This window comes from Pleurodeles waltl, chromosome 4_2 (genome assembly GCF_031143425.1).
Source record: "Pleurodeles waltl isolate 20211129_DDA chromosome 4_2, aPleWal1.hap1.20221129, whole genome shotgun sequence".
NCBI classification, from domain to species: Eukaryota; Metazoa; Chordata; class Amphibia; order Caudata; family Salamandridae; genus Pleurodeles; species Pleurodeles waltl.
Genome location: NC_090443.1, coordinates 5,567,525 through 5,594,961, shown reverse-complemented (window position 1 = coordinate 5,594,961; position 27,437 = coordinate 5,567,525). Strand labels below are relative to the sequence as shown.

Below are 27,437 nucleotides of genomic sequence, written 5' to 3'. Positions count from 1 at the left end.
AGCGGTGCTCTGCCACAACACATACACAGCTGTGTACAAGCTTCCTAGTCCATCATCTTTCACTCGGAATAAAATCCTTTAAATGATGATTCTTACTCATTTGTATGTATATTTCTGTTTATTATAAGTTTTGAAACATAGAAATCTATTACTTTTCACTGATACAGTGTTTCACTGTTATACAGTCAGTGTTGCACTACTGTTTTGGTTAGGTGATCAAAAAGGTTTGTATACAGATTTACTAAATCAAAGATACAAATACACTTTTATATTGTGACTTCGCTCTGGTTTCATTCTTTTGCATATTTTGTCTGATTTCTATATTGCAGTAGCTGAATCCTGTACTATGGTGTGTTGCTGTTCTCACAAAAGCTAATTTCTACAATCATGGTTAGGTCATGCTCGTAAACACGTCCATAAATGCCAACAGAAGTTCAAGATCACATCATTCAAATTTCACTTTTGCTGCAGAGTACTGTGAGTACTACTTAGCAGAGAACAACGGCCATTTCGTCAAAGACGAAGAAAATTATGTTTTTGTTTCATTCTCATTTGAAAATAATAAAAAGAAGTTATAAAAAAACAAAGATAAGCAGAAGCCTGCAGTATGCCACCTGATGCAGCGTACTTGTTGCAATGTAGCTGTTCACCCATAGTTGTCCACAGAGGATCATATGAAAATGATGTACCAGGGGTACACTGACCTGTTTCAGGAAAGTCCTTTGACCTCAGAGCAGGACTAGAAGCTGCCTGGTAGCTGGAGGGGCAGTGATCTGCAAGTAGGAGAAGTGACTTGCAACTTGAAAGATTTTGAAAGGGCGGGCATGGGACCTGTTGTTGGTGTGAGAATGATCTGCAGAAGTGATCTGTGAGTGGGAGGAATTTAACATGTAAACAGGGGTGGTTTCTCTGTTAGAGCGTAAGGGGCGTTGCCCTGATCCTTGCAGTGAGCCATGCATCTAACTGTAAAATATTTAAACTCACTAATTTATTCTTGTCCCAATGGCCTGACCGCGTCGCTCTTTCTGTTGTGCCAGTCAGGTGTTGTCTTTCAGGGCAGGGAAAAGGCTTGCAGAAGACAGGCTGCATTAAACATTATTAATGTTGGGTTGGACAGTTGTTTTGGTATGTCCAGCCCGACATGCGCACTTGAAGCCTCTCAAATCCACGCTGTATTAGGAGCCGGGGAGAACACAGATGCAGCTTCCCAGTCTTCTATGGAGCATTGGAGTTGCCTGACCACACCAATCTCAGTGCCTCTCTCATGTTGTTTACTGCTATAAACAATATCAGAGCAGCACCAGTATTGGTTTTAGAGGCTGGCCTATGCTCCCATGGCCCGGGCTAAAGCGGCATCACGGGGACAGGAGAATTGCACAACATGACCAATCACTGCGTGGCTGTTTCGAAGCCATACAGTGATTAGCCATTTGCCTGTGACAGTCTCTCTCTCGCTCTCTCGCAGCATGCACTTTCCCTTTACACTGCACAACACACAACATTGTATGAGCTCCAAGGGTGTGAAAATGACAGCACTGCCACCGAGGGTGACGCCTGTTGACCACTGTGTTTGCTTTTGCTTGGTGGGAGCTAACAGCAAACAAAGTCCACTTTCTGCAAGGCCTAATTAGCCATTCAGCATGTCTGGTCCAACTGCAGCATGTGAGTTTAACTTCGTAACTTCTCCATCTATTGAATACAAAATTAAATTATCAATGTGTTTTAAAGCTGAATTGAATTTCTTCCACGATGCTCTCTTTAAATCAGTGATTTTTGGACTTCTGAGAAACTATTGTAATTTTTGAGGGGCACTTTTTTCTTTTTTTTAAATGCCTTCATTAATACAGTCCGGGCACTGCAGGCACAGTTATGAGTGTTTGACAAAATCCGAAGCAGATACCATTGTTTGTTTTCTTCCTCCTACCTTAATCTTACTCAGCTGCTGGTCCTTGTGTACAGAGTATTTAACCTTTCAAACAGGCCATTTTCCTCTCTTTCTGATCTTCTAGTGACAGATTTTGTTTACTTTGCTTTAGAGACAGTTCTCACAACTTCATATGACTTCTGCTTGTCCAGATTCTTTTGTGAAGTTGTTTTTTCTGCACCTTAACTAGACATGGCTGTGCAGGGTATACAGGCTTGCACACTAGCGTAGCAGATAGTTTTATTAATTTCTGAGGGCATTTTGTTAAATGCTGAGCCAACACACAGTATGAAAGAGTTGGACTGTTTCCACGCAATGTTTATTTTGCAGTAGCAGCATGTCTTTTCTCTCAATACAAATATATGAAGTGAGCACTTATAGATATTTTGCACGGGCTGCTGGGAAGAGTGAGCCAAGGCCTGCACACCTGTTTATTAATGCTGCCTGATTGTACAAATGAGTTTTAATTGAAAAACTAGCCATTCACAATAGGTTGTGCTTTTAAATCAAATACTTTATCAACATTTGTTGGAAAATGCATCATTTTGTCCTCATTAATACCTAGCATTGGCAATAGGAATTTCTTGTTTGGCTCACTTCATCGACCAACCACTTTTACGTCCCACCACTTTCAAAAGTCACCATCCGCCACTGCGTGTAAATGTAACTTGCATTATTTGTGAGTGAGAGTAAAATTACCTCTATCATGGAAAGGGTATCAATTTATGAGTGAAAGGGAAAGACAGCGTGATTTTTTGGGGATACTACATTATGAGTGGATAATGCAAAGACCTATGAGTGGGAGAAGCTGGGTACTGTAAGTGAGGGGTCATGACCTTTGAGAGGCAGTGACCTGTGTGAGGGGTCACGATCTGCGGGGGTGAGCGGCTGTGACACGTGAGTGTGGAGGTCCATAAACAGTGACTGTGAGGGTCCAGGAAAGGTGACTGAGTACGCCGTGACCTGAGTGATGTTGTAGTGACTTGTAAGTAGGAAGGTGTATGCCATGTGAGTGGGGCGCACTGACTTGTGAGAAGAAATGGGGACCTGTAAGTAAGGGGGCATTGACTAGAAGTGACTTTTGAGTAGGAGGGCAGTTACTTTAGAATAGAGAGGCCACAAAATGAAGTGTCATGGTCAGAAGTTGTGGGTGGCAAGGACAGAAAAGTGGGAGGAGCAATAATCCTTGACAGGGATGGGCAGTGACCTGTGAGTGGAAGAGGAAGTGACCTGTTTGGGGAAGGGGCAGTAACATGTTAGTGTGAGAAGTCATCCACTGTGAATAGGCATGGTTGTGTTCGGGGATCTTTGACATGTGACATTTATGAGGTTCTGAATTCCAGGAGGCTGCAACCTTCAAGTGGGAGCTGCCATGACCTGCGAGTTGGAGCAGATAGAAAGTACATTGGGGGCGTATGACCTGCGAATAGGAGGGAGTGTGACCAGCCAGTGGGAGTGCAGGCGACAGAGTGGGAAAGGGCATGACATGCAAGTGTCAGAGATCGTGACCTGCATGTATGCAGGGCCAAGGCCAGCCACCTTTGACCTATAAGTGAAGAGTGCCATTGACTGTAAGCGGTAGGAATCATGACCTGTGAGCGGTAGTGTTTATGACCTGTGAATGTTAGGGGCTGTGACTTGTGACCTAGGAACACTTTGGTCATGATCTGCAAGTGGCAGTGCCAGGACCATAGAGAGGGGGGGTCTGTGACCTGTATGCGGGAGGGGCCGTAACCAGCAAGATGGAGATGGAACAATATGCATGTGCTGTGTTTTGCAGCTTGCATGTGGGAGGGGCTGTGACACTCATGTGGTAGGGCCCATGACCTGTGACCTCTATGGTCCGTGGCCTGCAAGCGCTATTGGCTGTGACTTGGAAACACTAGGGACCGAGATCTGCAAGTGCTTAAGGGCAGTGACCAGCAAGTGGCTGGGGGCCTTGACTTAGGAGGACTTTGGTCCATGGCCGGTAAGTTTATGGCGATACATTTGGGGCACGAGTGTGAATAGGCGGGACCATGACATGCACGGGAAATATCCTGAGTGGGACAGGCATGACCTGTGAATGCTAACAATCGTGTGGGGCAGGGTAGTAATAACCTGCCGTCTACGGCTGGGGAGGAATTTCAGAAAAGGAGGAAGTGACCTCTGAAAAGGGACTGAAGCGACTGACCTCTGATTGTAAGGAAATTACCTGTTACTGACAGGAAGTGATCTGTAAGATGTAGATTGACCAATGACCGGAAGGAATTTGCATTTGTCTGGTGGGAAATTACTGGTTATAGAACGGATGTGCTCTGTAATAGGGGACTGGCCTATTAGAATGGAGGAAGTGAACTGTGGTAGGAAGAAAGTGTTCTATGACATGAACAAAGTTACCCAAGATAGGGTTGAAGTTATCTTTGACAAACAGGAAGTGGCCTCTGACAGGGAAGGACGTGGCCTATGAAAATAGATTGGGGTGACCTATGTCAACAAGGAAGTGACTTAGAAAATGACCTATGGCTGGGGTTCATGTGCCCTGTTACGGCGACTCACCAGTGACCGGAAGGAAGGAGTTACCGAAATGGGGTGGAAATTACCTATGAAATTGAGAGGAAGTAACCTTTGGCAAAATTGAAGTGTGTTATGACAAGTTGAAAGTGATCTATAACGACAATCAAGTGTCCTGTGGCAGGGAGTAATTCATATGTGACAGAGAGGCTATGACCTTCAGCCGAGAGGAAGGGGCGTCTCAAAGAGAGAAAGTGATTTATCATTGGGGGCCAGAGGTCGGAGACCGGGATGTTGGGAGCTGTGTCACTTTATGACATCGATATGCGGCCTGGAGGGGCAATGGTTATGCGGGATGCGTTATGTCCTATGCTGCCTGCTTTCTAGGTGAATATATATTGTGAGCATGTGCTTTTCTTCGTTCGTGTATGTCTCTTTATTTTCGCTGTGCTTCTACTAATTTATACTTTATACAATCTTAAAAGTCCCTGGTTTGATGACAAAGGTATACATGGTCCTATTTAGTGAGTTTGACATAGTTTGACATACTGAAACACTTGTTTCTTTCCTAACTTACACAATACAGGCTACATCAAAGTTAAACAAGTACATAATACAGTGAGCAGCATTGAACACCCAGAATACAAATCTGTACATGAAGGCCTGAGATCAGAATTCAGGTTTCCAAATTGACTTTCTTTTTTGCATATACCATAGGTCACAAATACCAAGCATAACATTCTGGTAGTAGGATCTCAGTCTCAAAAGAAGTGGATATTGAAGAGCAGGGTACTAGTGGTTTTAAATTGTCCAGTCACATATCTCCGTCTTGAGCCTTTGTTGAGAGGAAGCCACTTCTTGTGGTCGTCCGTCTTTGCTTGGAGCAGTGATGTGGTTAGCGTTAACCCCTTTCAATTCATCTGTGCAGCTGAGTTAGAATGAAGAGTGATCCACCGACATTTGCTGAGAGTGGGCCATAGACTCCGGTCGCAGGGTAAGGAGCAAATGCATAATGGTATAGTGACTCGTAGCCAGAAGTTTGAGTTCGAGCAGAGTAATGCTGTGACTTTCAGCTGGAAGAATGGTGGTTTTCAGAAGTGATTCAGTTGGAGGAAGAGTTGGGAGAGTGGCAGTGTTTGAATTAGGAAATAGCCTTGGAGTGGGTCCTCATCACCAGCAACTAATACTTGGTGTAAACTGCTTGATAATTCTACTCCAGTCTTAGTGGTAGACTTAACGCAGGAGCCACATTTACAAATCCTTTCTTCTTCACAATGTTCCAGCTACATCTATTTGTCGTAAGTCAGAATCTGCGGCTGTGTATTCTGAGTTGTGGATGCATAACAAATAGAAGAACATCAGGGTCTGATGACAATCAGTGCCATCAAGTCTGGAGGAGCAGGAGTGCTGTCATCTTTTGAAACAGTAAATAAGATGTTCTCTAGTTTTAAGACATTATTTGTGATTAGCGTTGACATTGGTCACTGCCCCTTATAGAATCTTCTCCGGAGTGCCCTGAGCGAGGAGAGTATGGGATAATTGTACGCCGATACACATAGTTCATGACGTCATCAGTCTATGTTGCGGTCCTGTGTTACTTAAATATCTATGTGCTCTTGCTGGAGCTCATCTTGACTTATCATTCCTCAGTGTTTCCACTGTGCCTTCAGCACTGATCATCAAATATTCTTAAAATTACCACCTTCATGTCAATAGTTGTTGAGGAGGCTGATAGGGTAACAAGTGAATATCTTCTGCAAGTGCTTGAAACCCACCCTGTGGTTTTGACATTCATATAAATCAGATATTTTTCTACAGCAGCCTTTTCAATAAGCCATGATCCTAATATAAGGACACACTGCAGAAGCCAGATAGGAATTTGTTTATTTGTCGAATTAGAGCGTAGTCAGACCCAGAAAGCGTTCAAGGGAAGGCGGGCTACATGTCAGAATTACACAAACGAGAGCAGGCCCACCACTGGGAATGTTAAGTTAATGGTGGTCATCTGATATGATCTTCAATCCTATCTTTGTTTATTTGTTTCTCATACGTTCTTTCCCCAAATTATAGCTTCTCACTATAGGCTCTTGTGGTTGGCATTGAAGTCTCTTGTCACAATCATTTCTGTAAAGAGGAATAAAGGAGGTTGTTGTTGATCATCAATTTGATTCCCTTTCTGTTGGAGCTTGTTCCTGTATAAACTACAACTACATTAGTGGGACTCATCCACTGTAGTGTGGGTGGGCTGACAATACAGGGAGGAAACATTTATTCCAGACCGCGAACCATTTCAATAACATTATTTGTTAATCATAATGTGGCACACTTTTATGTTTGTCATCATTCTTGAAATGTTGCCTTTCTCTCCATGCTACCTTCCTTCCCGTGTGTGTAAGTAAAGGGCAAGCCTCATGGGTTTAGGTGGAACTAGCAATGTGTGATTGTGAGACCCTGGCATTTAAGGCCAACATAGAGACACAGTTTACATTTTTCTTGGCAACATTTACCTTGCTGCCTTATGCGCAATCTCCTCATGCGTGTATTTCTCCCCCTTTCTAGGGATGAGACTGGTTATGTCAGTAGTGCTGAGGGTGCATTAGGTGTTGGCAAGAAGGAGGTTGTGGGAATGCCGGTGTCTGAAAGACTATGAGTACCAAAGTGAGCAGATACTGTGGAAAGCAGCTCCTGGGGCACACTCTTAACTGCATCCCACCAATTAAAGGGCAGATTCGCCCTTTTTGTACCCTTTCTAATCATGTTTATATGATTACGTTCATTTGTGGATTGTGATCAAACGTTTATTGCACATCTAGGGCTCAGATGAAGTATACAAGTATAAAAGGCACAAAATTAGCATTTTTATTGATTTGAATAATAATATGCACGGTTTGCATGTAACTCTAAAAGTGTGTGTTTGCAGAAATCTACTAGCTGCTTATTGGTATTTATTTTCACAGTACAAATTCCACATTTATTACATATTTTCTGAAATCAGAAGATCTTGTTTGAAGGAGCCGCAGACAGGATTTGATAGAGGAGGTCGTCGTATTGTTCATGGAGAGGGCAATGTTGTGATCATGCATTGCTACATACAAAGGCTAAGGCACATTACCCCAGATATCTGTGATTTTATAAAGCAACTCAGCCTCCTGCCTTGTTCCTCTGTTTCGTTACAGAGATCCTCAGTGTGTTGTGATGTCGTTTTCCAACACTGCAGACTGACCCAGTGGCTGGAAAACTAAAGAAGCCGGATTCTCCACTAGTTGAAAGACTTGGCATATCAATGGTTGCGGGTGATGAATCGCTACTGCGTAGGGGTATGTTACCCGAACATCGTAACAAAAATATCATCTAAAAAGCAGAAATATTGTGTTCTAAATATTGTATACAAACAATCGCTCTATTGAATATATTGTAAATTATATTTAGGAGATGAGAGTTTTGGCAGATGATATTTTTGCCAATGATACAAACCTAACTGATAAGTAGCTGTATCTCCTTGTGCTGCTGGACATCTAAGTACTAAGGGCAAGACATAGAAAGCCATTTTTGCCGTAAACCAAACTTTAACATTTTTGGTCATAGACAAACTTTTCTGCGACCCTTTCCTAGCCTAGATTTACTGAAGTAGCCCCCTCTTCCAAGGTAGGGTGGTACCCCTTCAAACTTTTTAAGGGTTGTGTAAGGGAAGTACTTTCTCCTTCGATAAAAACGTTTTCTCCTGGGAAAAGTTAAAATGGTGTGCCTTTGCACAACATGCTGCATTTACACTTCTGCGGAGTGTGTCTACTGCATTAAATGTATATTTCTTTTCGAATCTGGCAAGCAAATTCAGATGTCTGCACGGTGTTTAAATACCGGGACTTCATCGCCATCTGCTCATGGTCCTAGGTATCTAACGCTACAGCTATCACTGTCCAGGGTGCTGAATGTTCACACCCTAGGCGTGCAGCCTATTGAGGCAGGCTCTGTCCATAGTTCTGAGACGTCCACCACTATACAAGCAATCACCATCTGTATTGTTGAACCTTTCAGCACAACAGGTGCAGCCTTCTCTCTCCGCAGTTGTGACTGGCTTGATTTAACAGCTGTCTCCGTCCACTTAACTGAAACGTGCACTTTTCTATTTCTGCCGCCTCTGCCCAGGCCTGCAGGTGCTTCGGTTTCTGACCATGGTTTTGAACCTTTTAAAACTAGAGGTGCAGCTTCCCTTGTCCATAGGCTGAACCTTTAAACACTACAAAACTACTGTCCCTTTTTTTCTGTCCCATTATTCTGTGGCACAGTAAGGCATATTTTGTGGCACAGTAAAAACAGTATGTGGTACTCGTCTATGTATATTCCGTTGCACAGTAAAGGCACGTTCTTTACCAGCCCTCTACCTGACATTAGAGAAAGGTAATTGTAGATAGACATGTATTGTAGCCATCACACCCGCCCAACACCCATAGAACCTGTTCATGGGAGCATATAAGTTAAGTACAAAGGGAATCTCAACCTGGCTGTCTGCAACACAGAAGGCCACAGCTGTGCACAGCAATAATATGGCTGATGAAATATTGACTACCAGAAGCTGTTTGAACTTTGCTGTGGCCACTGTTCGAAGTCAGAACTTTGCTGTGGCCACAGTCACCTATTCCACCTTCATACACACCCTGGAGTGTTGAACGAGATTCAATAGAGATGTCCTTTATTAGTTCTCCTGCTACCTTTCCAACCGACACCAGTTTGTTCACATGGGCACCTCCAGGACTCAAATGATCCCTCTCACTTGCGGTGCACTCCAGGGTCCAACACTGTCCCCTGTCATCTTCACGCTTTACATGGAGCCACTTGATGCTCTACTTACAAACACATGAAGCCAAATTCACTAATATGCTGAAGATAAACAACTCTACTTGAAAAACACCTCACCTCTGCATTGGACATCTAGCACTTCAAACACTGCCTGCAAACTATCCAGACCTGGATGACCTGCATCTACCTGAAGCCTAAACCACTCAATACAGAATTTCTGTTAGTTGCCAAGAAGAACAAAGAATAAACAGTACAAACCTGGCTCAATGCTACTGAATGCCAACATCATCCCCAAAGAAAATGTTGCCAAAAAACACCATCCTGATACCAGCTCTCTCTTCAAAAGAAAGTGAAACTATTTATTTCAGAAAACAACTTCAGAATTGCTGGTCAAGGCCCTGAACTCTCGCACTTGGATAACTACTGTTCTGAAACATGGCTTTCCAGACTCCACACTGGCATCCCTTGAGGACATCATACAAGCCTCAGCATATCTAATCCATGACATAACGATATATAATCACATCACCCCATCTTAATTGAATGACACTGGCTCCTCTTACTAACCTGCTGCATCTTCAAAACTAGCAGCATTTTTAAAAAAACTGCATCCCCTCTTATCTTGCAGACAAGCTCACCATTTCTTGTGGTACTCTGACACCCACAGCCAGGACCCCACCAGACTGCAGACTAAGAAGTGTAAAACAGAAAAAAACAAGGCCGCAGGCATTTTCCGTCAAAGCACCCAGGATCTGGAACAACATATTTGTATCCATCAGGGCTGCCATGACTCTGGTCCAATTTACAAAACAGATGAAGACCGCACCTCTTTAAAGAGCACTACATCACAATGCATAAACTGTCCACATACCAGCTACTTCTCCTATCACTCTTTAACAATATGTTTGTCTTTGACCCTGTACAGCAATCCACAGCCTTTTGGCTATGTTTGTGCTATAACACATGTATACATACATGGCAGCCGAGGGTCTTAAAGGATGTGATTGTGTCATGTGTCCCCATTCTGTTCCCTTTGCTTCTGAATAAAATGGAAGATAGGGTATGAGGGTTAGTTCTCCAGGAAAACACTAATTAACTCTGTGCTGGGATTAGGTTTCAATGACCTCTCCGGAATGGCTAAAATCAAAGAGATGGCCACTCAGGTCGGAGTAGGAAAATCCAGTCAAAGAAAGCAAGCCGGGTGCGAGGTTGCCACGTTTTCATTAAAGCACAGCAGGACAGCATCCATTCACTGCACATAACCCAGCACTAACACCAGAATTAGATTACCTGAGCTGGTTTTACAGACAATTCTATATTTGATATCGGAAACTTGTGGATAATCAGAAGATGCAGTTAAATATAGATGTAGTTAATAGTGTTCAAGTACAATTTCATTAAATGATGGAACATCCAAACTGCTGAATTCAAGAATATACTGAATTTATTAAACCAGTGTAGTCACCTTGATTGGGTGTCTGGAACTTAAACAGCATTCCTAAGGGATTCAGAGAATGTGAGTCAAACCTGCTAACATTGACTAGATTTTAGAATTTACATTCCCTACTGGAAAAGATTTGTCTTTAATTCAAGGGTCCATCTCCGGTAATGGGAGCAAGAGAAGAATATGAAGGCTGTTCAGAAAGCTGGTCCTTTTCTTGCAGGACGTTTTTCTGAATAAATATGAAATACAATCTTTGGTGTAAACAATTTTCTCGTAAAGGTACAATACACATTGATACGCAGAGCACTACTTCGCTAGGTGTTCAGTGTTGTAGGTTCACAAAAGCCCTGGACCAGTCCTGGACCAGCCAGTGCCTAATTTAGGTATTTATGCCCTATGTCTGATGGACCCAGCCAGAGATGCTTCCTGAGCAAGACTCAGAAAGGCATCTGTCCTTGCTGCTTAAAACTCAAAACAAAGGTTCCTTAGTTTTGTTACCCAAAAGAGAAAAGAAGGCATTTAGTTGTTCTCTTTCCAATATATTTTCTCCCAACCAAGAAAAAATGTTTGATTGTTGGGCTCTACTAAAGTGCCTAATGCCCTGGTCCACCAACAGTGCAGTGCCATTATACATGACTCCTACTGGAAAAGAGGATTTATAAAGCCCCTCTGCTGAACCACGTATCTGTGCCATCTTACAGCTGCCCATACACTGACACTGCTCCACCAAGTTAGCATTTCAATAGAGTCCAGAAGACTTTGTGAAGCCAGAAATGGCACCCCTTTGAGCCCCAACATTAATGTATCTCTTTTGTTCCAAGGATCTGGTTATAGACAAGACTAAAGATCTCAATGTAGTGTTATCTGAGGATTTCCTGCATCACCCCATTTCAATGAGACCTCAGAGTGCCTTGTTTAACCATAACCCAGGCCCAGCTCATACAGGACTTAGGGACAATAACCTCATTAAGCCCAAGTGCAATAGCAAAATTTATTCCAGGGCTTCAATCCTAGCAAACTTGAAAGCCTTCTGCAGGCAGGAGGCTATCAACAATTGCTTAGCTCCCACCTCTGTATTCAAGTATGTTAAAGAAGGGTGCATTCCAGTGACAGTAGTCTTAAAGTGAATGTTGGTGGCCATACCAAACGTACCATGATGCAGCAGAACCTTGCCTTCTACAGTTCGCAAGTACTCCCAAAATAACATACATATATGTCACAGTGGCATGTCAAAGCGTGAAAACTCATAAAGCTCAAATGCATTCTTATCGAGCCAAATATCATGCAGGAAAACTTATTATAACAAGTATAGCCTGCAGCCAACACACCAAATGCACAAGATGGACCAGTCTGTAACAAATCAGGATTCAGTAGGGCACATCCTCGGAACCAAAGCCCTTTGTATGAAGGCTAAAAATGCAAAAGAATGGAAACATTTGAAAAGATGCGATGGAGCAGATCACTTTCCAGACAAAGCAATCAGTGAACATTTACTGTAAGTGGGGCACTTCTTTCACCAGTTATTCATGAACTTAAAAAGGACCATCAGTATTCATGTTCTTGGAGCCTGAACAACAGACTATGGCCATATTCAGCCCAGGCACAGGCATGGACAATATAAGTGACTATTTGTTCTTCCCTAAATTATCATTGTTAACACAACTGCATTTTAAGCTATGCAAATAGTGATGAGAGTACCAAATACCAAGCTCTAACAATAGCAAATAACACTCTCAGTGGTTGGCTGATGTATCTTTATAGGCTAGGATGTTTTATGCAACAGGGAAAGACCTCCCTCTTTAGAGTATGGTGTTGATATATCGGAATATTGAAATTCTTGCAGCCATTTAATGTTGATGGTTCAGAAGTAACAGGAAGGACATCTTTTAGACTCCTGAAAGCATTCTGGCACTCTTACTTATAATCTTGTATCTCTTGGGTTCTGTGGTCAGAAAGTGAAGTTCCCCAGCGCTCCTGTCTGTCATTTCCCAAAACAGCTTGTGTTTAATATAGAAGATACATAATTAAATCTCTACCAAAATAAGGTTCAAACCTGTAGCATCACAACACTTACTTATCTCGGTAGCCAAGTTAGGTTCATGATACATTTGAAGAACCTTTTCTAGGCATGGAAGGCATTCCTCCAATCTTGTGCTGAATACAACTTTGTAAGTGTGAGAAATCATGTGTTTAAAATGAAGGCTTTTCCTTCATTATAGAAATTTGCCAATAGCCGCCCATTGTGCTTTCACACCTATCAGTGTATAGCTGAGGTAGCTCATGAATATGAGGTGTGAGATGCAGTTTAAATACCTGAATTGGGATTGCTTTGAAAATGATGAATTCCATTATCTCAGCCCCATTACCACGAAGATTCTATCACAAAAGCTTTTATTTTACGTGTGTCTCCTCTGCTGTTTTTAACTCAGGATAATTCTCCTCCTCAGCCTTTCACTGGATATCATTTGATGAACCATCTCTTGATGATATTGTTATCTTACCGCAATTTCTTCAGGTTCACCGCCAGGTGCCATTCCACTGAAGATTGTAAAAACTATGCATTACAACATTCTTACATCCATTCACTCAATTTGTTGCAACCTACTATCTTTAGGTCAATTCCCCAGTTCTTGAGACCATGCACTGATTATTCCCCATCTTAGGAAGGCTTCTTTGGATCCAGTTACACCCTCAAACCATAGACAACATCTTTCCGGCTTTTCTTGCCAAAATAATTGAAAGATTTGCTATCAACAACTTAACACCTTTTCTAGAACCATGTGCACTCCTGAACAAAGAACAGTTAGGCTTTTGCACTGGCACAGAGACTATGTTGATAGCACAAGTTTAAAGCAGCCACAAATTACATCAGGCTCCCCTTGGGTGTGAGTGGAGGTGCCATCCTTGTCCTCCTTGACCTTTCTGACACCTTTGACATGGTTTCCTATGATCTTTTGCTTACCAGTAACAACTATGCGAATTATGGGCTATGTATGGAGCTTTTTTCATTCTTTCTTGAGAGGACATACACAGGTGGTCTCTTTGGACAATTTATGATCCACCTTTAGATCTGCTCCTTGTGGTGTTCCTCAGGAATCACCTCTAAGTCCCATCCTTATTATCCTCCATATTGCCCTGCTCCCTCATTTAATAGCTTCTTTTGGATTGTCGTTTTTTGTATATGGTGACAACACCCAAATAATTTTCAAGGTTAAAGGCTCACTTTCTGAAATTCAGTCACATGCAAAATCATGTTTGGTTGCATTGTCAGCTTGATGGAAGACATCTCCCTACGTCTAAACACCACCAATAGAGAAATTCTAGTCTTTGGGAAATCAGGCTTGTGGTCTTCTCAACCATGGCCCATATCCTTTGGCATTCAGGCAAAGCCAGTCGAATCAGCAAATAACTTGGGAGTGTTCTTCAACTCAAATCTATATTTTAAAAATCAAGTTTCAGATCTTATACTACTTGCTACTTCATTATGAAAGTATTTATAAATATTACCCCCGAGCTACATTACGACTCTCAAAGGCTTCTATTCCAGTCCTTAATATTAAGTAGACTGGACCATTGTAAGTTTGTGTGGACGAGTCTCCCCAATTCGCTTGTTCATAAATTGCAACATGCACAAAATGCTGCAGTTTGAGTAATCTAAATATATCTCAGTTTTCCCGCTATGGCGCTCTCTACAATGTTTAACAGTACAAACCAAATTATCTTTTAAGCACTTTGCATTTGATATAAAGCTCTGTTTTCCACATGCCTTAATTCTTACATGACCACTTTATTTACTTTTCATTAGCCCTTGCGTAATCTCAGATCTACACCTTCTTGAACTGTGCATTTCCTCTATTTAAAAAAATCTCAAACAGGAGGACAAGTGTTTCCATAGTCACTGCTTCCTTATACAATAATCTTCCTTTCAACCTCTGCGGGTTACTGAACCGTCTTCAACTTTGCAAAGAACTGAAGACGTCCTTCTCTCTATCCATTAGTTTGTGGACAATGTTCTACAAATGCCATGACACCTCTGGGTAAACACATGCTTTATAAATAGACCTAACATAACAAGATGAAACACCCTCTTTCTCCCCGTGTACTACATACCTAAAGAGGTCATTTAGGCCTCGCCTTACTCCCAATCCCCCACAATTATAGCTATGGTTATCTTAGGAATTGGGTCATGGTAACAGAGTAAGAGATTTTTATGTAACGTAGCTAAATTAAAGGTTCTGCAGCCTGTTTGAAAATACTGGTTAATAATTGCTGCCTTAACAATGAATAGCTAAGGACTAGCCCATAGGTTAAAGGATATGTCAAACGCCCTATGCAAGAATCTTGGCCAGTGCATGTTTGGTCATTTTCCAAACGTCATCTGATGGTCTGTGCTGCTTCGCCTTACCTGGAAAATAATCTCTGGTGTCAACCTTGTGTGCAGATGAACATGGTCAGCCTCCTGTCAGGAAGGACAGGTGCACTTATTTATGGGCATCGGCTTAGAGGAAGATTCGGTTATTAGTATGGAACAGAGGTTTATCCTCTCGACTGAGTAATTTCCTCTCCTCAAATTGGGGGTGGAACAAGCTCCATTTGTTGACATCTTCCTCTTCTCTTGACAGAAAAAACATCTCAGTGTTGCCGTAGCTATGATAGAGCTGAATCTCCTTCAGTTATGCCATTGATGTGACATACCAATTGCCCCTCAGCCCATTAGGCAGTGGCTAATGTGTCACATTAGCCTGTAAATAAAAAAGGTCTTGCATTTTGCTGTAAAAGAGCAGATATCTGGAAACATAAACCAACTATGTGGGCTAGGCATAATTTTTGATGTAAGAGTTGATTGGAGTCCTCCATTTCCACTACTGCTATTATTATGACTAGGTTCATGATATCAGCTTTCATCATAAGTAAAATGGTTCCAAAAATATCAATTACCCCTCAGAATCAAAACACCACTGAATCGCTGTATTACACATTCCTACTTACAGAATGTGTTGTTGCTATCTCCTCCAGATGAGGACAGTACAGTTGGCCAAAGGAGCTCAATGAAAATGCCTGGACCTTTTGTAATGTTTGAGTAAGAGACCATTGAGAGATCCATATCACTATATCAAATGACAAAATTTCGACCTGAAACCATATTGAATCCAGGACATCAACAACCACTAGATTGTCAAGGTAAGACTAAATAGAGAGAAGTGTTATTATTCTTACTCCACATCTGTGTACCTTGAATATATGCATATTGTCAAAAGGTATATAGATGTGCAGGTAAGAATAGTAAATCTATACTTACCATTACATACTTACCTTGACAATATAGTGGGAGTCAATATACTGGAGTCATTGCTTCTGCAGATCGATATTCTGCATGCGATATTATGAGACCCCATAACCAAGACTTCATGCCTACAGCTGAATGATAACCTAGAGGAAAGAGAGCCTGTGCCCACAGCAAAACCCACAGAACAGTGAAGTGAGATCTTAGGGTGAAATAATGGGATGTAAGACTCTTACCTTATGTATGTAATATGGTAGTATGATAGAGGCCTCTGATTCTCAACCTATCATACTGCAGACAGCTGGAAAATGTAACTCTTTGCCCATGGCTAAAGAGTAACAGAATGGTGTAACTAACTTCACTCATAGGAGATATTAAACTCAAGTCTGTTGTTAAGCAGTAGAATGGATGACTTGACCCAGCACCAGTGTTCAGACAGGAGGGAAAAGGACTTTAGTCCTATCCCCATGGGAAAGTAGTGAGAGAAAAGACATTAGACCATTACTATGCTGCACAAGTGGAACACAGTTGTCTTACCCGAGGTACATTGTAAATAAGTAGGATAGTGAAGTCAAACCTATGTGCACAGTGGAAAAGCATGGAAAGTGAACTTCTACTCCATTCCAAAGTCATTAGTGAAACATTGATACCCCTAACGGGTTAACCAAGCTCTCCTCTCCCCCTTCTCAACCTATAGTCACTACAATTGTCTCCACTATCCAGATCCTGATTTGGTAACCTTTAAGTTCTAGTTTTAGACCTTTGGCCTGCACCTGGCATTGGCGTTTTTAGACGTGGCCATTGCCACACACTTTTCTTTCACCTTAATGTGGGAACACCTTATGTGGGACAGGACATTATTCTCTTTGGGGATTTAATTGTAAATGCACTACAATCCATCCATATGTCTTGATTGCACAACCCCTGCACCTCCATTTTGATGCATTGCCTTGTCCAAAAAGAACTAGACACCAAAAGAAGAAAGCACAATTCAGACTCTAGGCCAATATATATATATAAGGGACATAGAGGTCCTAATCTAACAGTAGATCCACTCCCAGTCACTGTGAGTTGAGCACAACCTTGCTCAACAAAGCTACTCAATAGCACACTCAATGGGAATAGATGCTATCTTCTTGCTATGTCCAAGCCTTTCTCAACAAACCTACTATAATAAAACTGTAATACTGCCCCACTTAGATCAGTCTGACAAAGATACGTATCTGACCTCAACTAATATACCCACAAACAAATCCAAGTTAGCTACCAATAGCACATGCCACACAAAATAAGTGTCAGGCAGCCAAAGTCCATAATGCTATAAACAATCTCAATGGACTGTTACTAGTCCAAGTTTCCTCAAACAAACCTACAGAGGAACATTTAAATTAATACCCCCTTTTCAACCTAAATATTATCTTTATGAATTATGTGTTGGGATTATAAAAATGACATAGCCACCCAGCCAACCAATCTCGCCTAATGCTAACTCTCAACACAACACACCCAGCCCAACCCAACTCTCCCATGTCCACTTGTCTACAATACTTCAAAACTCATCCTCATACAATCTAGCGCCAGAAACTTCAGTTAGTGTAATACCACCATCTTGGTAAAGGATTTAGGAAAATCCTTGATGAATCCTCAAGCAGAGAAAATTGCCTTCTAAAAAACCCAAAAAGTGTGCATAACTACTCCAGAACCCCACCTTCCCTTCTCTAGGTTTAATCAAACCTACAAGATCTATGAATCACACCAACAACTCCTTGAACCCTGCTTCATACTCTTTCCCTGCTTATATTGTTTTCAACCCAGACACTAGACTAAATTCACCCATTTCCTCTGGGACAACATCCTGTCCAGGCAGCATTGAAACACACATGCATACTCATTGGCCTGAACACACCTACTGCAGCAGGCCACTGAAAGGGTTCAAGACCCACTGATGTGACAACAATGTGTGAATCTGGGCCCTTTCTCCTCTCTCTCATATCGGTCCTACCATTGCCCCATCTTACACAAAATGTATTTGTTCTCAAACACTAACCTGCTCAGAAAAAATGTCTCCTGTCATTCTTGCACAGATGACACTTAAATCTAATGTAAGACCTGCAGCACCACCAGACAAGTTCACCAGTGTCACAGAAAGCTCAATCGATCATGATAAAGGAACTTCTTTATTGTCCTGAACAGCTCTCTTTCTAACTACTTTGATCATTCCTACTCTCTATTTACACCTTTACTCCACACTCTCACCCCCCTCTCTCTTTCTCTCTCTGTGTCTCTTTCCATGACCGATTATGTTATGGCCTTATTGAACTACACATGATTCAATATATTATATCACGCAGGCTTCTCTTCTTCTTGCTCCTTAAGCACTTTCATCTTTCCTTCAGAATCTCACCTTAGAAGTGGCCGTGCCATTGTTCTCAGTGTTTGGACATCCTGGGACGTAGGTGAAGTCTGCACGTTGGTCATCTAAGCGCCTGCTCTGTGAGTGTGCCAGCATGTCCATCAGCTTGTTCATCTCAGGTGGGGGACTGTCTGGTGCTGGTAGGAACAAAGAGAGGACCGAGCGGTTACTTGTAGGTGAGCATACAAGAGCATATCCTGAAAAGCTTCTTGCAGTTCGCATTGTTTGCAATTTTTTTAAATAATCCCACCTTTCATTGTGATAGAAACTTTGACAGATTCAAACACCCTTACTAAACTTGCAGTATTTATATCTTAGTTTCTTTTAGAGACAACAGCAGAAAAGATACAAAAGAGTGACGTGTGAGAGGCGGTCCGTCAATCAAATTGTGACGTTTCAGCTAAAAAAAAAGAGAGAAGTGTCCATAGGTGCACCTGGAAAGTCATGTCTTTGGGATTTTATAATACAGAAACAGCTTCAAAGTTTTAAAATATGGTACTATGTACTGGAGCAATTTGGCTTTGCTACTAAATTTATATCAGGCCCAAAGGCTTTTGAGCCTTAGAAAGCAAGTGGGTTTAGCGGTGAAATGTTTGCCTACTCCATTCGCAAATTGCCTTTTTATGGTGAAGCTTTCCTTTTTTTTCAACGGCCCAACCCACCTATTAGGGAAAATTATCAAAAAGTCTGTAAAATTAGAGAAACTAATCATTATGGAATAAATATGAGTATGCTGCCTTATTAACAATGACTTTATGAGGCCTCCCAAGAGGATACATTATGAAGACGTCTTTGGTCTGATCCAGCTACACACAAACATTTGAAGAAAATGAGCACTCTTCTTAAAGATACAGACAATATTATGGTAACTTGGCTGCCTCTGCCAATGTCTCACAGTTTTTCAAGTTTGGGGCACTGTGAAGAGAGTCCTCTTTTTAAAACACTGGAGTAAATGACAAAACGGGATTATTTCAATAACTCCTATGATAAATATATACTTTAAAAACCAATAGCTGTCCTGGGGGACACTTGCTAAGAATTTGAAATTGATTGGCAGACCTGCTGTCCACAAGGTCGTTTTAAAGAAAATCCGGAAGGAAATACTGTTCTAGTTGGCATGGGAGCTGCTTATAGAGTCTTTTGGTATTGGTTGACATGTATGCAAAAGCGCTTTTTCAAAAATTAATGCAGCAGACCGGCAGTGGCAGTTTCTGAGCTCTTAAAAAGCCAGAAACTTTTTTAAGGGTTGTGATTGGAGGGATGGAAGCATTTGAACCGTAGGTGGGGAGGGGGTGTTATGCAGAAGTCAACAGGGAGCAATAGAGGGGTGGGGGAGTAATAAATAAACATCGGGTCGGGCAAGTAATGGATGAGCTGGGGAGGAGGGAGCAACACAGAGTGTGCATTGGGGGTGTTGGGGGGCTAGCATCACTCGAGGGCGAAAGAAAATACATGCAATTTCATAGAATGCTGAAATAAAAAGAAAAAAGTAGTTCCTTGAAGATGCAAGCAGTAGGTGGATACAAGTCATGCAATCAAATAATTGGAAAGCAGCTATGCTCCAGGAGATGGCCAAATACAAGATCAGGAATGAAATCCATAGGAAAAGAAGCGAGCAAATGAGAGTGACAAGAATGCTAACCATTGGTAACCAGTAGGTTGGTCCTAAGCCCCCTGTAAGTTTTTGGTATGGTCCGCAAGAGGTCTTTCGATAACAGACAACTGAAAGCTTTCTGTAGGTGTGACCTAAACAGTACGGGAATGGTTGCTCTAGTACGAAAGGAAGCTGTTTAGGAACACCTGTTTATTTGCCTGAAGGGCAATTTTTGGACTCTAGGGAGCAGAATTTATACTTTTTCACGCAAAACTGCGTTAGCGCAGTTTTTCGTGAAAAAGTATAGCACCGGCTAGCGCCATTCCAAGACGGCGGCCAGGCGTCATATTTATGGAATGGCGCTAGCCGGCGCTAATGCCCTGTTAGCGTCCTCGGAAAGGACGCTAATAGGGCTGGGGAACCGTAGGGGCAACCGGGGCTTATGTGCCGAATTATGGCACTACATTGTTTAGAGGCAAAAAACTGCCTCTAAGCAGTGTAGTGCCATTTTATGAAGCACAACCCCCATGGACATGGCTCCTGTCTTAGTAAAGACAGGGGCCATGCCCACCACCCCAATGGTCATGTCCAGGGGATGAATGTCCCCTGGGCATGGCCACTGGGGCCAGCGCCGTGCAGGGGGCCCCAAGTCAGGACCCCGAGCAGAGATGGGGGAAAAAAGAAAATACTCACCGGGACTTACCTGTGATGGGTCACTTATCCTTAGGTGTCCTCCTGGTGTCGGTGTCCCTGGGGCCAGGGAAGGGCACCTGTGGGCAATTTCCATGGTCTCTGGCCACGGAAATATGCCTCCAGGTCCCCTTATGCCTGCACATACCCAGAAGTTAAATAATAGCACTAAGCAAGCCTAGCGCCATTATTTAAGGCCCCCATGCCCCGTGCTGGATTTTAGCCCAGGGGATAAATATGGCGGGAAGGCCATAACGTCCTTTTCTGGACAGAAAACGCAGAGCTTGCATCTCATTGACGCAAGGTAGGTTTTCCCCTCCAGAAAAAGTTAACTCCATAACTTTGGCACTAAACATGTCTAGCGCCAAAGTATAAATATGGAGTTAGGTTTGCAATGAATTAGCGTAAAATAAATGACACTAATTCAGCGCAAGTATAAATATGGGCCTAGGAGTGGCTGTGCCAATAGGCATGAGCCATTTACGGACTTTTACGAATGGGTGTGCTACCTAGCATGCCCGCTGATTAGAAATGGTTTAGTAATAGTTAAACTAGCAAACAGAAGGGCTGCTTACAAGCTGTTGAGGAATAACCTCATTAGATGGCACTGGGTTGTTTATGGATAGTAAAACAATGGCTGCAGAAGTAGAATCAGGTACCGCTCAGAGACAGTGAAGGGGGTGACTGCACTAGCGAGCATTGGGGCTGTTTATGGACAGTAAATAATGGGTACTTTCCTCCAACATTACAGTTACTCCTCCTAATATCCCCACATCCTTCCCTAGTCTAATGTCTTGAGAGCTTTCTTTCATTCATGCCTATCTGGCAAAATCATTCTGTGAAACTATCAATTATTTCAAAATTCACTTTGTGACAACTAAAGTAACATTTTGATGATGTGTCTATATGGTATGAGAAATCGAATTCAATGAAAATATTAACATACAAAATTGTAATTCAGTGGTTTAAATGAATGAAAAAGGAAAGGGGACTCTAAACGTGTCCAGAGAAGAAATAACTAGGAAACCTTTACAGGGCTGTGGCTTACCCAATCAATGGCATGGTTTAAAACATGTAAACTAAATTCTATTGCACCACCTGTCCAGTATTTGGGTGTCGCTTTTTTGTTTTTCATCCAGGTGTACCACACAACTATGAATATATATGCCTAAAACAAGCCAGTCCCCTGGCTTTGTCAATGCTTATCAGCAGTATTAGATAGGTAACATCAATGATGTAGTGAATAATTTGAATTGAAAAAGTTTCAGTTCCGAAAATATAATGCTGTATATTAAATACTACCAAGGTCCAAGAAGGAGTAATGATCTCAACCACATCTGTTCTCCCCTTCATGCCACTTTCCTCTACAGACTTTCTCTCTGTTAGACACTTGTGCCCTTTCTCGCCCCATATTTTCTGGAATCCTCTAACTGCATACACCAATCATCACCTCCTTCCTCCTCATCACTGTATTTTTACTCTGTTCTGCATGTGTTTTCTTGTGTGACCTCCCCTTTGCCATGCCCCTTTCAAGGGACGGGTACTCCATTAGGGCAAAGGAGCATCGCCCCCCCACCCCCGCCAGCAGTGGTTGATGCAAAACCTTTACCAAAAAACGATAATAAACTGAGTTTATTATTGTTTTCTGGTATGGGGGCAGGGTCATGGGGATGACAAGCAGTGACCACTGTGCATGTATGTTTGGCCAGCTGTCTCGGGCCGGCCAAACATACGTGCGCAGTAGGCTCTCTCCAGCCCGGTAACACAGCTGCCAACCTGGAGAGGGCATGCACAGGCTCCCAGTCTGCCTGGGAGCGCCCTGGCTGGGTGCTCTCAGCCAATCCTGACGCTGCTCTGAGCAGCATCAGGATTGGCTGCAGGGCAGGCTGGGAGCCTGTGCCTAGAGCCAGCAACGAAGCAGACGAGACGGAGGAGCAGAGCAGCGGGTGGTGTTCAGGTAAGTGTTTTTTTTTTTTTTTTTTTAAGAATTTGATGTTTATTCTCTCCCCTCCACGCGCCACCCTGCCCCTTCGGCGCCCCCGAGCCGTGACTGCCCCTTTCTCAATCTCTCTCACAACCACACACACACACAGAAAATCTCTCTCGCTCTCTCTCTTCCTCCTCTTCTCTGCACCTGTCAACCTTTCCTTTGGCGCTGTCAATAGTTGAGCAGTCGTGTCAACCTCTTTCGAACACTTCGATATAAAATGGCAATTACAACTGGCAAATATGTGGCAATTGCTCTGTGTGCTCTGCAGAGAGGCCAATGACTAGATGAGCATGTAGTTTAAACTACTTTATGACCCACTGACACATACCGGGAGACACTTGCACTACCTTCAGTCACAACTACAGTGCTCTCCAACGTGCCCCATAATTAACACCACCCCACAACCTGTACTCATCCAGCTGCCTTGAGGCAGCCCATTACTGCTGGGTCTGGGACCAAAGAGAATCTGCCACACTTAAAGCCCTGCTGTCATTTAAGCACATTCTACAATCTGGTGTTGAGTTAAAATGTTTGTGCCCAGTTCCACAATCTGAGTTCAGAATAATTTACCATTGCGAAAACCATCAGGTATTACCGGACAAAATGCAAGGGAAAAGTCTTGGCCAGTGAAAGAGTGTGCAGTTTTGCTGGTTGCTAGTTTCCTTTCCTACTGGGAAAACTATCACTGATGCACAAAAACTGCCTCGGTTATCCATGTCTGTGCAATACTACTTCCCTTAGGCAGTTTTTGAACAATATTTTACCATATGCCTCAGAATGGGCAGCCATTTATTGAAACTTCAGTGGAAAGAGGTTGCCACCTTTCTTAGAAAAAAGTTTGGCCTTTTGTTTACGTTTTGCTGTTCTAAAAAGACCAAAGGATGGTAGGAAAAAAGAATTCAAGTATATTGTAATTGTACATTTTATTTCTGTAGCGCTTACTTCCTCTGACGAGGCACTGAAGCTCTTTGCGTTGAGCAGCATGCTACTCTGGAAACCAATATGAGTGTTGAAGTTATATAGTTTGTACATTAGTAATATGTGCTTTCTTTTTTCCTTGTGGATTAGTTATGGTAAATTTGTTAATTCTGTGCTCTTAAGTTCTCGTATGTTTAGTAGTGTTTTGAATAGGGATAGAATGATAGGAGGGGATAATAAAAGGTGATATTCATGCATATATATATATATATATATATATATATATATATATATATATATATATAGCTAGATAGATATAGATATAGATACATATATATAGATATATACACTTGTCACTTGGCAAAATTTTAGTAGATGCCCAGATAACTTGTTAATGTGTCTGTTTTACTCCAGGATTATCCCATGACTTATGGATGGGGATGTTACTCCAGGACGATCTCATGAGTAGTACTTCTGGAATGTTTCTGCTATATGTGAATGTTAATAAATCTATTTTTTTGTATTTGCCTGAAGAGTAGATCGATGGTGGCTACAGAAAACACCCAGAACTGCTTTACAGGTGAACTTCAAAGATGGGTTGGTTTCCTGCCCATATATGGGAAAAACACTTGCCAGGCTGCCTGCACTACTCAGTACCACAAAACGGTCCAGCTAGGCACATCTACACTGCCATTCTATAAGGGTTCACAGGAGCCAATCAGAATGGTCCACCAACAGAGACCTGCTTAGAGTTGGTTGATGGCAGCCAATCAGATGTGCTGAACAGAAAGCTGTTGCGTTGTTACACACTTCTGAGAAACTGGTAATAACTCTTTCTCTATCTGCTGATCCCATCAGTCTGCCAAAAGATTGTATTGACAGGCAACCAATCTTGCAGCAGTTCATGGATGTACCTTTTCTTAGCACTGTAAATAAAAGAGGATCCAGGAATGGGAGTTTCCCGCTTACCATCCAAGATTCACCCCACCTTTCCAATGAGGACTGTTTTTGTTACTGCTGGACAAAATCATAAATAATTCAAAAGGATCTATGATTGCCACTCTTCCTGCTACAATTTAAAAGTGCTAAAGTGTTAAATTATGCAATTATCAGTATTCTTTTGAAACACGACTACTACACCTCCGATTGCGCTTTGAAACAATTTAGACAACTCTAAGGTACTTTTTAAACACATTTCTGTGTGTGTCTGCTGTTTTAGGTGTGTGTTTCAGAAGAGAAACACATGACTTTCAATGTTTTGAAAATAACCAGCCAGGTAGCAACCGTAAACAGGTTTGTGAGTGTGTGCTGAGGTTGCTCGTCTGCCGATGCCTGTAAAATGGGGACAGTCAGGAGACACCCCCATCCTCGCTGGGTACTCAAACTGCAAAAGACTGAACACCTCGGAGCCCCCCACCCCCCACCCCACAGTGCGACCAGAGAGCCGTGACTTACAGTGTTCCTCGAGGCCTGTACTGCCGCCTTTGTTGTGTACAATCTGGATGTTACAGCGCTGCTCGTCGATCCTCGCCCCCTGAACATGGCTGAGGAGGTTAAAGAAGCCCTCCTGCTCCGGGGGAATGTCCTGTCAGCAGAAACAAGAAATACCATCGATCACGTGAGCAACAACATATGGAGAGAGGGGAAGGGAAATGTCAAGGCGCACCATGGTGGTCATCTTGTATATTGTACAATCCACCATAGTTTCACCAATCACATTATACAAGCAAATTATACACTATTTTATAAACAGCAGTTATGGAAAAGAACGAAAGGTGAGTATGAAATGCATGCGAGACAACATAATTACAAGTTTTACATACCGGGTGAACCGTAGGCTGGTCTCTCAGCAACAACAGCAGTTCCGGTTTAAAGGCCACTGGAGTTATCCCTGTATATCCGGTATCGCCAGATCAACCCTGACATCTCTTCATATTCCCATAATGCACATTAAATTGTGAACTTAAATCTTAATAGGATTGAGATAGACGCCCATAGCATAGGCACGTTCTACTATTTTTACAGAATAAATCAGCATAAACGTTCCCTCCATTCCATTGCTGCTGCCTACTTAACGCCCCAAAACTGTTTCAACCGCTCACCCCAAAAGATAGATACCTCAGCAAACAAATTGTGAAAATTGAGTCAGTACACTTCGCACAAAGAGTCTGCAGCTACTTATTTCACAATATTTGCCAAAAGCAATTGGAGACCAAGTTCCACATCATGTTTGCATGACCACAACACCCCATAAAAGCAAGTGCTGTCAATCGAGAACTCAAAATGTCCTAACATAGGTAACCTAGTATAGACTCACGCACCAGCAAACGTTGAAGGCTCATAAAAAACACGTCTTACACAGCAACATAAAGGAACCAACACAACAATAAAATTGGAACAGAAAACTTGGTGATACTGAGTAAAGCTAAAAAAGAGAGGTGTTAGACCTGGCATCCTTGGCATGTTCTCCTAACCTTTTGCCTCTGCTTCCCAAGTTGTTGACTGTGTGCTGGACTCCGTTTTTGCTGTTTTTGTTACTCTAGGTGCTTTACCACTGCTGACCAGTGCTGAAGTGCAAGTGCTCCTTATATGAAATTATTTGTGTGTTTGACTTTCCCCTGATTGGCATATTTGTTTTACTAGTAAGTCCCTAGTACAGTGCACTAGAGGTGCCTAGGGCCTATAAATCAAATGCTACTAGTGGGCCTGGAGCACTGACTGTGCCACCCACATGAGTAGCCCTGTAAACATGTCTCAGACCTGCAACTGCAGTGTCTGTGTATGCAGTTTTGCACTGTCAATTCGACCCGGTAAGTGTACTCACTTGCCAGGCCCGAACTTTCCCTTTTTATACATGTAAGGCACCCCTACGGTAGGTCCTGGGTAGCAACATGGGCAGGATGCAATGTATGTTAAAGGTGGGACATGTTCTTGTGCGGTTTTACATGTCCTAACAATGAAATACTGCTAAATTTGATTTTCACTGTTGCAAGGCCTATCTCTCTCATAGGTTAACATGGGGTCTGCCTTTAAATATCCTTAAAGTGCAGTTTCCCTTTGAGAGCAGATAGAAATATGGAGTTTGGGGTCTCTCAAATCACAATTTAAAAATGCATCTGTTAGTGAAGTTGGTTTTTAGATTGTTAGTTTGAAAATGCCACTTTTAGAAAGTAGGCATTTTCTTGCTTAATCCTTCTGTGACTCTGCCTGTTTGTGGATTCCCTGTCTGGGTCAGCCTGACAGTTGGGCTGTTTGTGAATCTCCTCTAGACAGTGACACAAAATGAACTGGGGTGTAGTAGGCATATCCTGATGAGGAATCTGGGCTACAGTGGACGGAGGAGTAGTCACTTACACCTGAATGGGCTATGCCTGCCCTCACACAATGCAGTATCTAACCCCTTGTTGTGTGTCTGGGGCCTGACCTGGGCAAGGCAGGATCTTGTAAACAACAGAGGCTTTTTTTTTTAAGTTGGGCAACTTCAAAGGCAGAAAGTGGTATAAGTAGTGGACACAAACCCCAGACTTTTAGATCATAGCTGGATTCAAGAGGCACCTCTGCCAAGGAGAAGAGCTGAGGGGAAGTACTTTCCCTGCCTGTGACTGTGCTTTGTTGGGCTAGCCTGCAGTTGCTGCTTCTGCCTGTGAAAGGGGACAAAGATTGGACTTTGTTGTGCATTCCTGCTTGAGAAGAATCTCCAGGGACTTGAACTGGGCTTGCCCCCTGTTCTGACGTCTCAGGGCCATCAGAGACTTCCTCTGCCAGCATCTGGACTCTCTACTGAGACTTCTACCCTACCAAGTGGTGCCTTATCCAGTCCCTGGGCCCTTGAAAGATGAAGTTGACAGAACAAGGACTGAAATCCATGCACAGAACACCGTGAGGGGTTT

At 42.5% G+C, this 27,437-nt stretch overlaps 1 protein-coding gene across 4 annotated transcripts in view; it reads right to left on the bottom strand.

Annotated features, from left to right (window-relative positions):
- PCP2 (Purkinje cell protein 2) overlaps nt 1-27,437 on the bottom strand; it is a 95,331-nt gene that overhangs the window by 12,534 nt on the left and 55,360 nt on the right. For 3 of the 4 annotated variants that reach the window (XM_069230359.1, XM_069230360.1, XM_069230361.1), the window contains 2 exons: nt 25,003-25,132; nt 18,347-18,492 (listed from right to left, as the gene is read on the bottom strand). In XM_069230359.1, the coding sequence (XP_069086460.1) occupies nt 18,347-18,492; nt 25,003-25,132 (276 nt within the window). Of the gene's footprint in view, nt 1-118; nt 6,542-18,346; nt 18,493-25,002; nt 25,133-27,437 lie in introns of those variants that run through there. The other variant, XM_069230362.1, reaches the window with a different exon arrangement.